Source organism: Strix uralensis, chromosome 2 (genome assembly GCF_047716275.1).
Source record: "Strix uralensis isolate ZFMK-TIS-50842 chromosome 2, bStrUra1, whole genome shotgun sequence".
In the NCBI taxonomy this organism is placed as follows: domain Eukaryota; kingdom Metazoa; phylum Chordata; class Aves; order Strigiformes; family Strigidae; genus Strix; species Strix uralensis.
The window spans coordinates 113,110,643-113,125,549 of record NC_133973.1 but is presented as its reverse complement, the minus strand read 5'-3'; the positions used below and the strand labels follow the sequence as shown (position 1 = coordinate 113,125,549).

The 14,907-nt window shown below is 42.1% G+C and overlaps 3 protein-coding genes across 7 annotated transcripts in view; 2 read left to right on the top strand and 1 right to left on the bottom strand.

The window, feature by feature from the left end:
• The window catches only part of FRY (FRY microtubule binding protein), a 217,630-nt gene extending 215,208 nt beyond the window's left edge, over positions 1 to 2,422 (top strand). For all 5 annotated transcript variants that reach the window (XM_074859862.1, XM_074859864.1, XM_074859861.1 and 2 more), the window contains 2 exons: positions 184 to 377; positions 969 to 2,422. In XM_074859862.1, coding sequence (XP_074715963.1) covers positions 184 to 377; positions 969 to 1,227 — 453 coding nt within the window. In that variant the 3' untranslated portion in view covers positions 1,228 to 2,422. The remainder of the gene's footprint in view (positions 1 to 183; positions 378 to 968) is intronic.
• A 2,705-nt stretch (positions 2,423 to 5,127) lies between these two features.
• ZAR1L (zygote arrest 1 like) lies at positions 5,128 to 6,913 on the bottom strand. The gene is made up of 4 exons (XM_074861021.1): positions 6,308 to 6,913; positions 5,900 to 5,992; positions 5,679 to 5,753; positions 5,128 to 5,271 (listed from the first exon to the last, which is right to left on the bottom strand). Exons 1-4 carry the CDS (start codon positions 6,911 to 6,913, stop codon positions 5,128 to 5,130), a joined length of 918 nt encoding a protein of 305 aa, XP_074717122.1.
• Positions 6,914 to 10,463: 3,550 nt separating this feature from the next.
• BRCA2 (BRCA2 DNA repair associated) overlaps positions 10,464 to 14,907 on the top strand; it is a 40,381-nt gene continuing 35,937 nt past the window's right edge. Inside the window, exons 1-6 of the mRNA XM_074859858.1 lie at positions 10,464 to 10,561; positions 11,328 to 11,579; positions 13,622 to 13,727; positions 14,511 to 14,563; positions 14,662 to 14,702; positions 14,796 to 14,907. Of these exons, the coding sequence (XP_074715959.1) occupies positions 10,483 to 10,561; positions 11,328 to 11,579; positions 13,622 to 13,727; positions 14,511 to 14,563; positions 14,662 to 14,702; positions 14,796 to 14,907 (643 nt within the window). The 5' untranslated portion in view covers positions 10,464 to 10,482. The remainder of the gene's footprint in view (positions 10,562 to 11,327; positions 11,580 to 13,621; positions 13,728 to 14,510; positions 14,564 to 14,661; positions 14,703 to 14,795) is intronic.

Here is a 14,907-nt window from a genome sequence, read left to right as displayed (position 1 = left end):
TCTGTAGTTTATTTTTTCCCTATATTGTACAGAGTACAGAGATCAAGAAATGTCCTTGTGTTAAAATGGGGTCTTTTTCATAACGTGTACATCCAATATAGTAGTAAGAACACACTTGAAATACTGTCTTTGGTGCCTGTGGAGAATGAAAATACCCATCTCTCATCTTTCTCCTTGGAACAGCTGTTAAATATGTCAAGAGAACTGAGTGAGTTGAAGAAAAATCTTAAAGATGCTACTGCTGCAATTGCAGCTGAGCCTCTGACAACGGAATCTGAGCCCACATTCAATTCTACGGAAGCAGCTATTCAGTCCATGCTGGAGTGTTTGAAGAACAATGAACTTGTTAAAGCCGTCCGACAAATAAGAGAATGCAGGCAAGTTTTGCTACATGGCTCATACTAGACTTTCATGTTACTAGAAGAGTGTGCATTTATTATCCTCCTTACTTTATGCTAAATGTAAGTGCTGAGTCAGCATAATTGATTTAATATGTTTTAACAATGTACATGGGGGCATTGATATTATTAACTTTTGCAGGGGTGTGCCACAAGTAATGATACCAAATCAGTAATGCAAACATGTATGCTTGCAACAATTAAGATGTTTAATTACATTGTGTAGATTGAAAGTACTTCTGCCAGGCTCTTAAGAATCCTTTTATAGAGCTAATTCCTTACAGGTGTATGTCACTGGCATCAGCTAACATTCAGCCCAGTTTCACTTTCACTTATTTGAATGGGTTTTCCTCAGCTTTTTTTTTTAGATAATAGGAATTGCGCTTTTATGCGATTTCAGTGCCTGATACCAGAGTCTGAGTAACAAACGAGTAGCATAAAACAGTGAGTTGCTTTTGGCTTGTAAGTGTGTGCGAGTCAGTTCTCCTTTTAGAGATCTCTATCACCTAGTTTCCGTCTGTGCTAATAAACCCATAATGATACACACATTCTTTTCCTGTTTGATTGCAGGATTTTGTGGCCCAATGATATCTTTGGAAGTAGCTCTGACGATGAAGTCCAGACACTACTGAACATTTACTTCCGGCACCAAACCTTGGGTCAGACGGGCACCTATGCACTGGTGGGCTCCAACCAGAGCCTGACTGAAATCTGTACCAAATTAATGGAACTGAATATAGAGATCCGCGACATGATTCGCAGAGCTCAAAGTTACCGGGTCATCAATACTTTTCTTCCAGACTCCAGCATTTCCGGCACAAGTCTCTGACAGGACTCTTGTGTCCTCTTTCAAGCTGGGAGTGCTGCCCTGTTGGAGTGAGGTGGCTCAATGTCTTCTCAGCCTTACAAAGGTTTGGTCAAACTGTACTCACTCTTGTTACATTTAGGATTTCTTCTAGAAAGATATGGGCTGAACTTCAAATGTGTAGCAATACTGTAAGGACAAAGGTAGCATAGAGCATCTGGGACAACATCCTTTGTTCTCTGTTGCACAAAAATCAGTTAGCATTTCACTGAGCAACTGCAACTCACTACTGAAGAAGTGACTTCCATTGCATACCAAAGCCTACTACACTGAACAATACTTCCTTTATAGCAAATTAATTTTAGGTTGGCAAAAGTGCAATGTTTCCTTCACGAAATAATATTTTTTGTTAAAAAAACTTGTACATTTTTTCCTTTTTCTCTTACTTGGTTGAGTGAAAGATGGGCAGAATGAAGCTGGCCACAGAATCTCACAAACTTGTTGGTCAAAAGCTGAGAGCCTGTGTATATGAAACAAATTGTAAATGGACTACAGTTTAATGTACACTGTAATTTGAATATGATTACTGTATCTTAAAACAACGAGCTGCTATGAAGTACATTTCCTAATGTTACTAGGCTACTGTCTCTGAAGGTACTGGATCATATTGCAGAGGTCTGTTCTTAGGCCCCCCAAGCATCATGAATGGTCTTGGTAGATTTTCTTTTTTTTTTTTTTTTAAAGGATCTTGGCTGCTTTTTACTAGAGGGTTGCTTTTATGAATATATTTATACTATTAAAGGATGGTTGATCTAATTTAACTTGCCATTTTGTAGGAGAAGGTCCCATCAGAGAGTCAAATCTTTTGAACTGTTATGCATGCATACTTTTATTTAATAGAAATTTTGAGTATAAAAAGTAAAAATATTAACGTGAAATGCAAGTTCTCATGTTAAGTTTCTTTAAAGAGATGTCTTATTTTATTTGTAATGTATATATAAAAGTCATACCTGTATGGTTTTTTTCTTACATTTAACTGCTGTCCAGTGTTAAATGTATGCATGTAAATCTGTTGCACATCTGAGACACTTTTATTCTGACAACTATGTAACTTATTCACTCTGTAAATACACTTACCGTTTTTTGTGAAGTAACTTTGGTTGATATTTGGATCAGTACATCCATTTAACTAAAATATAAAAGTCATATATAATCACAACAGAGTGTGTGCTTGTTGTGAAGACTGTGTTCTTGTCTGAATGTATACTGCTGCAGATGGTATCCGTGATCAGCAGCCCCCAAAAGACAGCTTTTTCATGGTTTGTGGTGAAACTGTTCATTACACTGAGAGAAACCAGTGAGAATTGTAAGGATTTTTTTGTCAGTCTGTAGTTACAACTCAACCAGGAGGAGTACATTGACTAAAGCAGTTTCATAACTGAAAAAAATCAAAAATGGGGATGAAGGTTTATGTTAGAAACATCAGTAATGGTCCTGTTCCTTCCAGCATTAGGTTTCAGTGGGTTTTTTCCTCATGCTAAAGGTAAAAGAAAATCTGTCCAGCCTGTCATATCAGCCTTGGCTCTGAGAATCCAGTAAAGCACTCTCCCCTTCACCCCTTTTTCATTTTCAAAATGCTTGCACAATTTTACATGGATCTTGAAAAATACTTGTATTGATGCATAAAAGTGGTAGAATCATCTTCTACAGGTTTTCTGATTTTGAACTCCACAGAGCTCTGCTGCACAGTTGCAGTTGCAGGACAAAATAGATGCAAGGGAAATGACACAACTATTTTTCTGAGTAAAATAATCCACAATAGTTAGAGAAGTCTTCAAATTTCTGTTATGCATTTCACTTTTGACAGCTATTCAGAACTGTAATTGGGGTGGTCTGCATAAATTTTAGTCATTGGTGAAAGCTGAGATCTGCTCTATCACTTGGCAAAATCATGGATGTTTTACAGAGTCACAGGACAATTCAGGTTGGAAGGAACCTGAGGAGGTCATCTAGTCCCATCTCCACTTTGATACAGGGTCAGCCATGAGATCAGGTTACTCAGGCCTTTATCCAGTTGGGTCTTGAAAACATTCAAGGATGGGGAATGCACAGCCTCCCTGGACAACCTGCTCTACCTGACTGTTCCTTTATCCAGTCTGAACCTATCTCATTTTATTTTCTGTGTATTGTTTCTCAGCCCCCTGCCGTGAGCTGCACTGAAGGGCCTGGCTCCATCTTTCCTGAATAACCCTAACCTGGCAGGCTACTGTTAGGTCCCCCTGAAGTCTTCGCTTCTTCAGACTGAGTAAGCCCAGTTCCTCCAACATCTCACAGAACAAGCCCTGTGACCAGCTTGGTGGCCTTCACTGAACTCCTTACAGTTGATCGACATCTTTCTCATACAGAGAGCCTAAAAGTGGGTACAGTAATCTTAGATGCGGCCTAGTGAGTGCTGAGTAAAGAGGGACAATCGCTTCCCCTGCTCTGCTGGCTCTACCTCTGTTTCTACAGCCAAGAGTGTGGATGTCGTCACCTCCCGTTGCTGCCAGGGCCCACTGCCAGCTCCACACCCAGCTCACTGCCAACCAAACCCCAAGGGCACTTCCCAAGGACCTGCCCCCAGCCAGGCAGTCAGTCTCCTGTCTGTGTCTCTGCAAAGGGTCTACCCATCCAGGGGTAGGACTTCCTCTTGTCCCTGATGAATATCACAAGGCTCCTGGTGGCCCATCCCTCCAGTCAACTGAGATCTCTCCAAATGGCAGCACTGCCATCAGCTGTACTGGCTGGTCCTCCCAATTTGGTGTCACTCTGTTGCCTCTTCCAGGTCACGTTGGACATCCCAGCATAGACCACCTGCTGTACACTGCTTGTTACTGTCCTGCAAGTAGAGTACAACCCATTAACCACTACCTTGCACAACTTTATTCAATTGGTCCTCCACTGGGTATGAAGACCTCCAGAGGTTCCTTCCACCCTAAAGTATTCTGTGATTCTTCACAGATACAACAAAATCCATGATATAACCATCCAGCTTTCTCAACATCATTCGTAAACTTCAGGTAGAGTAGAAATCAGTATATTCCCAACAAAGCCTCACTGAAGTCCTAGGACATGAACGCAGTAATGCCCCACTGTGCTTCTACAACACCACCAGTACTTTAATTAGGATTCTCATGACTGCATTTTGTCTCCATGAAAGCACACTCTGTTACTCCCTTCAGTTATATTTAAGCCGTGCATCCTGGAGAAGACTTAACATGACTGGAAAGCTTCTGAGACACAAGCCTGTATTTGAATCAGGGGCACAGAGACTTGTTCCACCTCTTTTGAGACACATGAAGTCTCATGAATTTGTTACACTCCATCACAGATACCCCAGCTCAAAAGGTTTTTCCCCTCCTCCTTGGAAAACATGAAGCTTACACTTTTACCCTCTTATAAACATAGTCTTCTCACTGACAGTCTTTGATTATCAAACTGTTGTGATTTCTTTTTATACATTTGACAGAGGCAGTGGGAAGAGACACTTGCAGATGCATTTACTCCAGACTTCATGCTCCAGAACATTTGTATCTTCCACCCTAGTTCCGTTTCAGTGACTGAAGGAAAAACAATATGGCAGTTTCAATCTCAACGTTCCCCAAAGGCAGACTAAAAGCAAAACCTATTTGCTTTAGGAAATCACATGGGTTCTGTTTCCTTCCAGATATACTTTGCTCTTTCATCCCAGCAAGATACTAAGGGGTAACAAAATAATGCAAACTTTTATTGAACTTTATTCACAACATATATACAATGAAGTTATATACTTTATAAATAATACAAAAGTCTTTATCCATTATCCAATGCCAGGTCAAAAGCCTAAAGTCAAAACATTGCAAGAGACTGACAGTGCAAAGCATGAAACAGAAGAGGGCACACAGATCAGACAATGTATTTGAAGCTGTAAGTGTTATCACAGGACAGCCTCTTGCCTTTGCAGCGGCCACAAAGCTCTTGGCGATGAGGTCTCTTTAGATCAATGTGTCTTTTCTTCTGAGGGCAGGAACAACGGGTCTTTGAACAGGTCTTAAGAAACAAGACATTTTATTAGTAGATCAAAGGTGCTCACTTCATGTTAGACTGACATTTAGTCTTGCTTAATCATAGCAACACATTTTGGCTGATGATACATTAAAAATAGCTCTTGTGGTAAAAACCCTGTAGAGTTAAGCTGTAAGAGTGTTCTCACCTAGAAGCACAAAACCCTACCCTACGCGTAGCTAGGCATAACACTGTACAAACAGAAAACCGTTCATGGAAGCCATCTGCAGGAGGTCCTCTCCCATTACACCTTTCCCAATTAGTATTTCCTAGTACTTTGATAAAAGCAAGTTCTCTTCCAGATAAAGTCAATATCAAATTCAGCATCTGTAAGCTACTAGAGTATATGACAAACTCTGGCAGTCTTATCAGTATACCAAAATCTAACCTACCTGGCACTGGATTGCTTCCACTCGATAGGGATTGAAGCCCTTTTGGCATTTGCGACAGAGCTGCTTGAAGTACACCTGAAAAAAGCAAGTTCTCAGTTACTATAGAGACTTACTCAGGGTGTTTAGTACAGGTACCAAAATTTGTGCTAAAGCACCTGATTTGTCACAGATTTCATGCAATTCTTACAAGTTTCAGGAGCAAGAAATGACTTGTTAATTACCTTGTTGCTTCCAGAAATGCACCAAACATAAGCGCTCTCCCATCTGGTCTTGCAGTCTTTACAGTGGAAATAGCCATACTTCTGCTCCAAAAACTGCAGAGAGAAAGTTCACTTTCAAGTGAAAGCAGCCTCCAGCATTTCAAGAACAGCCACCTCAGCTCCCTCATTACACCCACAGAAGCTCCACTGCTGTGACAGAGACAGAGCTGCCTGGGCACTACCAGCCCCAGGCAGGGAGTTGTGCAGACCAGAGTGGGAAGCCAGAGCGGGGACCACTGTGCCTTTTGCTGCTCAAGAGCAGACTTCTCTCCAGCCTGCTTCATGGTTCACCCCCCATCCCTCTTGCTCAGGGCAGACTGTGCCAGGCCCCAGCCTCTCCTCAGGCCCCGGTGTCCCAGCGCTGCACACCTGGAAGGCAGCCCTCCGTCTGGGGGCTGCTGCCTCCTCCTGCGGGGTCTCTGCTGTCTCCTCACTCGGCAGAGCAGCCTTCGCCTGGCCCTCCTGCGGCTCCCTGCTACCATCCTCCACCTTCTGCTCCTTGGGGGTCGTTTCAGATGCCTCAGCCTTCTCCTGGGGTCTGGTGGCCTCCGGCAGCACGAAGAGGCAGCGGTCAGGCGCAGGCGAGTAGAGGGCAAGGTGCCCTTGGGCACGGAGAGCAGCAGGGCTAAGGGGGCGGCCAACAGGCAGCGTGCGTGGCCCCAGCGAGCACTGCACAGCGACCTCAGCCCGCAGGTTCACCTGCACACCCACCTCCTTGGTGCTGGCCTGGCACAGCCTAGGTGCCAGCCCGGGGCTCACCTGGGACAGCAGGGCCTGGAGCTGGGCCCGTCGGTAGCTGTCCAGGTAGTCAGAGGGCATGGGGGTGAGGGGCCCCCCGAGGAAGGGGCTGATGCTGCTGCTCTTGCTCAGCTTCCAGCTGGGCTGCTTCACCATTGCATCCCCACTGCGGCGTGGCGTGAGGCTGCCCCTGAAACTCTGGTACATGTTGAAAGAGGGATAGACAAAACCCTCCATGATGATAGCCACAGAAAAGTCAGCCCTGGTTGTTGCCCTGCCCTGCCTTTATCTTATCTGGACAGCTGCTGCTAATTGTCACTAATTGATGGGGAAATTGGCCCTAGGCAGGTGGCTGAGCTGAAACAGGAGTTGATGTGTGTCACAGTTTAACCCCAGCCTGCAACTAAGCCCCATGCAGCCACTCGCCATGGCTCCGAGGACATGGTGTGGGAAGCCCAGCAGGCAGAACACAGAACCCCCATTTCAACCACCACGTACAAGATTTCCCTTCCTCGCCTTATTAGGATCTCTGCAGAAGGTCAAGGCCTGTACAGAGCTAGCCTGCAGCTGTGCATGTGCTCACAGGCCGGCTTGCTCTGGTCGTGGAGGCCTTCATCTGTGATTTCAGGCAGGAAATGCAGCCACAGGGCTAGAAGCTGCAGTAACAAATCCAGGGCCGAAAAAAGTCTCAGTTGTTTACACAGCTGTAACTCGGTGGAGATCTTGACAGAGCTCTGTAAGCCCCAAGAAGTAATCGGCGCTCAAAAAGTAGCACATCTCTGCAAGACTCTGTAAAGATGAATAGATGTAATTCAGCCATAGCTGGAACAACCATGACTTTCATAGTGAGGGGGAGCGTGCTTGCTTACAACTCCTGCTTAAGGTCTTAAAAGAAAGAAAAGGGGGGTCGGGAAACTAACAAAATCCCGGATAAACTGGGTACCCCCCAGACAACTGAGCAAAGAATGTAGGCAATTACATCTCTGAATAGAAGTCTTTACCGACATTAAAAGGTTTGAGCATCCTCATTGCTCTGTTAATTGGGGATTTTCTACATGCAGCTTTTCTATCAACTGTGTTGGTTTAGGAAAGATGGAATGAATATACTTCAGTTTGTACAACACTTCAGAGGGAAGACAGGTATACCGGGAAAAGTGACTTTAATACCCGTATAATGAAATAAATTCTGGCAATACAAGCACTTACATATTAGACTAATAGTCCTTCTTCCATAATTACGTCACTTCAATTCTAAGGTAATATAGTTAAAATTGTATCATTAAATAATCAAAACTGTGTATGTGAGTCTTTAAAGACTCCAGAATCCCCAAATCCCTGGACCTGCTGTGGTGTAAAATAATTTCTTTGCGTGACTCCTCACCACCTTTATAAAAGTATTGCATTATAAAATTCAATGGGCCAACAAGATAGGGGCTAGAGAAGAGCTGTAGGGCTGATGTCTTTAAACATTCACATCTTATTTGAGAAAGATCCTTTCAAGTGTCTGAAATAAATCAGTAAGAAACAACAGTTTTATGCAATAAAAAGAGGTTAAGATTCAGGAAACACACACTCATCATAGTTAAAAGAAAGATGGCTCAAGGCTCCACATTATGCTTGGGTTTTCAAAGCACCATCTGTATCAACTGAAAGCAAAAACAGGGTCTCAAGATGACCAAGTTAAAACTTACAACTGCAGTGTGGCTGAAAAAAGAGTAAGTTGTTAGGGTGCATTGGGAGAAGGATGGAGATTAAATTGGAAACTACACGCCATCATTTAAAACAATTCTTTGGCTTCCTCTGGAATACTTTGGGAAGAACTGGTTACTGAACCTCCCCAGGACACTGCAGGACTAGAAATTAAAGTTCATTGGAAGGAGGAGGGACCTGGAAAAATTATGGTAAGAAGAGACACTGAAGAAGGTGACAGATGAGTAAGAAGGTGGTGTAATAAACTGTGTAAAATAAGGACTGGTGTGGAGAGGTAGGAAGAAACGCCTTTATAACACAAGAGCTCATGAACATCCAGCTAAAATGAAAGACGACTAACTCAAAATTGGTAATAGGAAGAATTGTCCATCCAACTTGTTATGGACTCATTGCAGACACCAAGAACTTATCAAAATGGGAACAGACATGTATGTGGGGGATAATGATATTCTCTTTATTATAACATTAACAACCATAATAGTTTCATGTGTCAAGGCCTGCAAAACCACCAGTTTGAGACCTCCACAGGCAATGACACTCCCATTACAGTACTACTGCTCATTGTAAGATTTCTGGAGCCTTTTTCTGGGACATTGGTGTTAACTGCAATTAAACAGTAAGTTGGAATATGTCAGCCTTGGATGTGATCCTTCATTTCTCATATATACAGGGATGTGTGAATGAAAGAAGGTGGCCGACACCTGGCTCAGGACACTCCCTTTTTGTGCTGTGAGATCAGCCACGGACGGAAAGCATTTACAAAACCCACAGCAACGCCTCCGCCGGCGGTCGCCGGGGCCCACACCCCTCCGTGCCCCCGCCCCGCGGAGCGCTGCCGAGGCGGGAGCGCGGAGCTGCCCCGCCCCGGTGAGGGGGGCGGTGCTGCCCCTCACGCCGCCGCCTTCCCGCGCGGCAGGAGGCCGAGGAAGGCGGGAGCGGCGGCCGCTCTCAGTGCGCAGGCGCCCGGCGGCGCGTTGGCGCCAAGCTTTGAGCCGGGTGGCACCGGGGCGCCACGCGAGTGCGCCGGTCGCCGGTCGGGCGCCGCCCCCGCCCGCCCGCCAGCCCCACGCGTGAGGCGATGCTGCGGCCGCCCCGCCGCCCCGGGCGCCGGAGGCAGGTAAACGCCCCGCGCGTGGCGCTGCTCTGCCCTGCCCCGGGAGCGGCCTTTTCGCGGGGGGGGGGGGGGGGGGGGCGGCGGCCCTGCTGCCCTCTCGGATTTGACCCCGCCGGGGCGTCCCTCCCGCTGCTGCCCTTCCCCTCGCAGCCTGCGCGGGGGGTGGCAGTGACCGGCCTGCGGGGGGGGGCTGGGGCTCGGGCTCGTCCTCTGAGGCCTCCCGGCCTCACGGGGTGACCAGGCGGTGGCTTCACGGGCAGCGCCCCGTGGGTGGGGGGTTGCCCGGCAGGAGCTTTCCCTAACAGGAAGTAGCGTGGGTAGGTCGCTTTGCCTTCTAAAATGTACGTCTGAGGCAATTTTAAATTTGACTTTCTTAGGGGAGCCTCTACCCCTTTTTTACATGCCTGTTCTTCCCATCGTTTTGGTAAGGCAGCGTGTATAAAACGGCCATCGCGTGGGAAACTGATTTTACAGTGGAAATAATGTGTTAAAATAAACAGGAAAGCTTCTGTAGCACTTACACCTGTTTTTTGATAGAACTGTGAAACTTGGCAATGTCTGCTCCGCTTGAAAACAACTTTAAATCAAATTCTTGGCATGTAAGTTGTAATGGTTGCAAGAATTTAAATGTAATAGTATATATTCTAACATATAGTAGTGAATGTGGATTTTTAATTTACATTTAAAATACCTCAGAAGTGTTCTGTCCATTCCATCTTGATTTTTTCCTGTATTTGCTGAGTATTTTTATTATTGCTGGTATAATTCCGTATGCTCTTCTTGTCTGTTTTCATACTGCGTTCATCATTGCGATGTTTGAACACACACATCACAGCCCTGAAGCTAAACAGGTTGGGTTACAACACACATACCAGGAAATAAAGGAAAGCGGCCATAAGACTTGCAGCCCCATGACATTAGAATAGCACTGTATGAAAGTGTTTTCTTATTTCTCAGGTTTTTCAGCAACTCCAGTAATGTTATGGATCAGAAAATGGCTTACAAACCTGTGGAAAGACCGACTTTCTTTGAAATATTTAAGGCACATTGCAGTGAATCAGGTACAGCATCTCTGCAGTAAACAACTTTTATTAGGGTTGCTTTCTGGACATTGCTATTTTACACACATCTGCTGTATGCTGCGTATTCCATATAATGTTATGCAACTTGTTAGCAGCTCTACTTGCCCCTGTATTCACTAGTAGCTACCTTTTTAAAATACCTGTTTAAATTTTATTTGTAGCTTTTTTTCATAATGTGTGCTCAGTTATTTTTTGTACTTGTTTTTTAGCTGTGGCTTCCTTATGTACCTGCATGCAGGCCAGATTTAGTCTTTTGCCAAATGCACCTGTAGTCATACGATTTATTAACGTTAAAAGGAACCTGTTTAACTTGCCAGTCTGAGTAAAACAGATAAACTAAAAGCCAGATGTATAGTTTTAATTTTTAGTAAACCGGATATTTATCTGCTCTTTGATTGGTTTTGTTAATGGTCTGAGAATTTGGGCAGGCATTCTTGTATACTTTGTGGATATTAGAGTGCAAAACTATCTAGAAACAAAATAAACAGAAGCATGACAATGGAAGGAGCAATTTTGCTGCTAGCATTTAAATGCATAATGTGTTTTCACATCCTGCATGGAGCATTAATTTTGTATTCATTTAAAACTAATTACGGTCTTGTCTTACATGTATCATATAGAATGAAGAGTTCTATTTTATGTCCTGGTTTAATAACATATGAACTCATGCTTGTCACATGTTATTTGCATGCCATTTGGCAAGGGTTTTTTTTTAATGTGATTTTCTTTATGTTTTTCTTCATAGATTTAGGGCCTATCAGTCTCAACTGGTTTGAAGAACTCAGTGCAGAAGCACCCTCATATGAGCCTAAATTGTTAGGAGAACTTGATGGTTCCTTTGGCTGGCTTGATCAAACATCTTTAAAAACTCCAAGGGCAAAACCCTCCACATACAGTCAGCTGGCATCAACTCCACTGATTTTTAAAGAAGAAAATATGATTCTGCCACCTTATTCTTCTCCTGGAAAAGAACTAGATCAGAAAAAAACAGGAGCAAGTGAGTAGTTTTTATTTTTTTGATAGTGGTACTTAAAGGCTGCTTGAGTCCTTCAGAAGCAAGAGTCTTTTTTTCTTTTTTTTTCTTTTTGTTGTGGTGGCTGATGATTATTAATGTAATGGATAATGCTACTGCAGAAATTGTATGAGTGAAAAGTTTATCTTGGTAGGCATGAAGAGGTGATCTGAAGATCACCTATAAAAATGCAGAATTAATCTTAATAATCAATTTAGCCTTGCAATAAACTGGCAAAGTACATGCAGGGTTCCCTGTAGAAAAGATACTGTCCAAGTCCTAATACTCCAAAAGCTGTTAATACAAGGAGCACATGACCTTATTAGTGTAACCTGGTCACTAAGAATCAGAGTGAACTTTTTTAGCAGTCTGATTTTTGTTTTATCCAAAATATCTGAAAATCTTATGCTGAAATACAAGGGGATCTGTAGGGCGCTTCTCAATCTTTCTTAGAAAAATTTCAAAGCACTGAGCTCTTTGAGTTAGTAAAACTCTTAAGTCATGGAAAGAAGTTACACTTTTTTATTTAGAGGCAAGGAGTTCCGCTACTTTTATGAGGTACTTCTCACTACGTTGTTTCCAAATCCCAAGTACATCATGAAAGTACATGTCACTGCTCTTTTTTGATGTATGTATGAGCCAGAGCACCTATCCTCCTTGGATGGAAGGAAGAATCTTTTCTATGAAGAATGTATGCATGATTGTATATAAGAGTCTTTTCAGTGGAGGAATATCTAACACTGTTCCTGCAGTATCTGATTTGTGCATCTACTGTGTCTGTGCTCTCCTAACAGTACGAGAAGCTCTTCTAAACAGGTTACAGATGAACAGAAGGCTCCCTTTATTATTAGAATTGTTCTTAGATCCTAAAGCAAAGTGTTTGAAGGTGTAGAACTGTGCTACTGTTCAAATCTACCTTATAATATTGCTTCCATACAATATTGCTACCCTGTTCATTTCTGTTACGTTTATTGCTGAACTTCTGCTCAACTTATTCTAAGCTGAGAACATGTTTGTTCTAAATTTAGCTATTTGGACTTTTACAGTGTTAAGTCCCTAGTGAATTCTTTAATAAACTGCAGAGGAACCTTATGATTCTTCTGTTTCAAAATGGTTACTTTTGTTCTGTGTTTGTGCATGCGGACGTTTGTATACGCTCCCTAAGGAAGGTAAGATGACTGTTACCAAAGTTTACCTGTGGCTGGCCTGAGATCATCCCCTAGTTTTCTTGGTTAGAGCCAGCTGGTTTGTCTGCCTAGGTTTTCTTCTTGTGAAAACAAAAGCATGGATAGAAGCTGATGACTTTCACCTTGGTATGGTACTGAGATGCAGCTGTGCTGCACATATGGACTCAGGAACTCAGAAGCAGACAGAAATTCAGAAACTTGGGTGTAATTTCTGATATGGAAGTTGTTTGGAAATTTCTGAAGAGGAATTCTTTTGAGTAGTTGCTTGTTCATGTGAGGGGCTCACTGCTTAGGGGATTCTGCTGCTTTGGTGGGCATGCTTTCTCTTTTGCCTGGAGACACATAGCATATAAATAGCTACTGCTACAGTGACAGTGATTCCACTAAGAGTTCCAGAAATAATTTTTGCTTTATGCTACTTATTCAAATCAAGAAGTGTATGTCTTAAGTAAATTTGAGGGAAGGCTGGTACAAATGCATGTTTGCATGTATTGAGTTTCTCCTAAGAATAACTTCTGCAATGACAAAAGGCACAATACGGCATACTAAAACTGAAATGGAATATGTGACTTGAATAATATCAAGGAAATGTACTGGAACACATATAAAATAAAGTGACGTAATGAGCATTTTTGGCTGTGCATTTGAAATGTGGCATTATTTGGATATAGAACTTGAACATGTTCAAAACACTAGAGGAAAAGGTGGGTTTGGGTTTTTTTAACTAAAAATCAGACATTGCATCTTTTTTTTTTTAAAGATTATCTTTAAACTTCAAAATTGAAACTGTTACTTGTAATTCTGCAAGGTTGTGTTGATTTATTGTCTTATGTGTTATAGGCAGAGAGAATTTGATAAGCCCGAGTGTCACAAGAAGAAAAATAGATCAAGAAAATGAAATATTTGCTTCTCCTCCTGGTACCTGTCACAACTGCCTTGCTGCTAGGTATACTAAATATGTCTATGCAAATATAAAGCAAACTGGATTTTAAGCAAAAAGAAGTATTAAAACCACCATATTTGACTGATAGACTTCTTTAGAGAAGTCAGTAATCTTGTATGTGTTGTATGTTTATGATACTCGTAAGTTGCTAAGTGAATTGAAAATAAAACACTAGCTAATTTTGAAAACTTCCTTTCCTTGAAAAGATGTTCTTCCTTTCAATTTTTCTACTCCTTCACAGCTGCCATATGGCATTTGTGGACGTTATTTCAGCTTCCCAAATCCTCAACATCCAGTGCAAAAAAGAGTAGTAGTGACATATCGCGTGCTTCTCAAGTAGTAGAGATTTTTTTTAGTAATAGCCTTGATTTCTACATTTAAATGTATTTCAGATAAATCTGATCAAAGTACTCACGTTGATTATAAGAACAGTTAAACTAATTATTTAATTAAAATCAATTAAGCCAATTTCTGTATTTCCATACAGCATATTAAGAAATGCATGGTTATATTGAAACCTATTACACTATTTGTCAGGCAGATCATCACTGAAGATTAACATATTTCACAAAAGAAGCATTTTACAGTTTGTAATAAACTTATGTTAAGGTTTAGAATACTGACTGATGGTTAGGAGAAATCTACTTTTTATTTACTCAGGGGAATAGCCATAGTTGCAAACAGAAAATAACAGAGGTGGTAATATATGTATAAATATATGAAATATTTACTTACTTTCAAAAATTGAGAAGTGAAATGTAAGATTTTTTTTGTTTTGTTTTGCAGTCCAACTATTTTAAGGGATACTTATAGAACACCTCAGAGAAACAACATGCCTGGTTTGTATTTTCACTTTTTGGTTTTACAAAATATCTGTAGATATAAATCCTTATGTCTTAGGTATTATTTAATGTCCGCATTACATAATGTTTTTTAGGACCATATGGAAGCTTGTTTTGCACACCAAAACTTTTGGAGGTAAATATTTTATTCCTGCATTTTGTTTTCTTTTTCCTAGGTAGTAAATTTAGAATTCTGCATAGAAATAATAATTGCTAAATACATTTCTAGGTCAGAACTCCAAAACGTATTTCTGAAAGTCTGGGAGCAGAAGTGGATCCAGATATGTCCTGGTCAAGTTCTTTAGCCACACCTCCTACACTTGGTGCAACAGTGATAATAG

Excerpts from the sequence above, each read along its gene's own strand:
- ZAR1L (XM_074861021.1), bottom strand. The coding sequence starts at position 6,913 with ATGGAGGGTTTTGTCTATCCCTCTTTCAACATGTACCAGAGTTTCAGG. Across the intron at positions 5,993-6,307 it reads GACGGAGGGCTGCCTTCCAG|TTTTTGGAGCAGAAGTATGG; the intron begins GTGTGCAGCGCT and ends TTCTCTCTGCAG. Across the intron at positions 5,754-5,899 it reads GCATTTCTGGAAGCAACAAG|GTGTACTTCAAGCAGCTCTG; the intron begins GTAATTAACAAG and ends TGCTTTTTTCAG.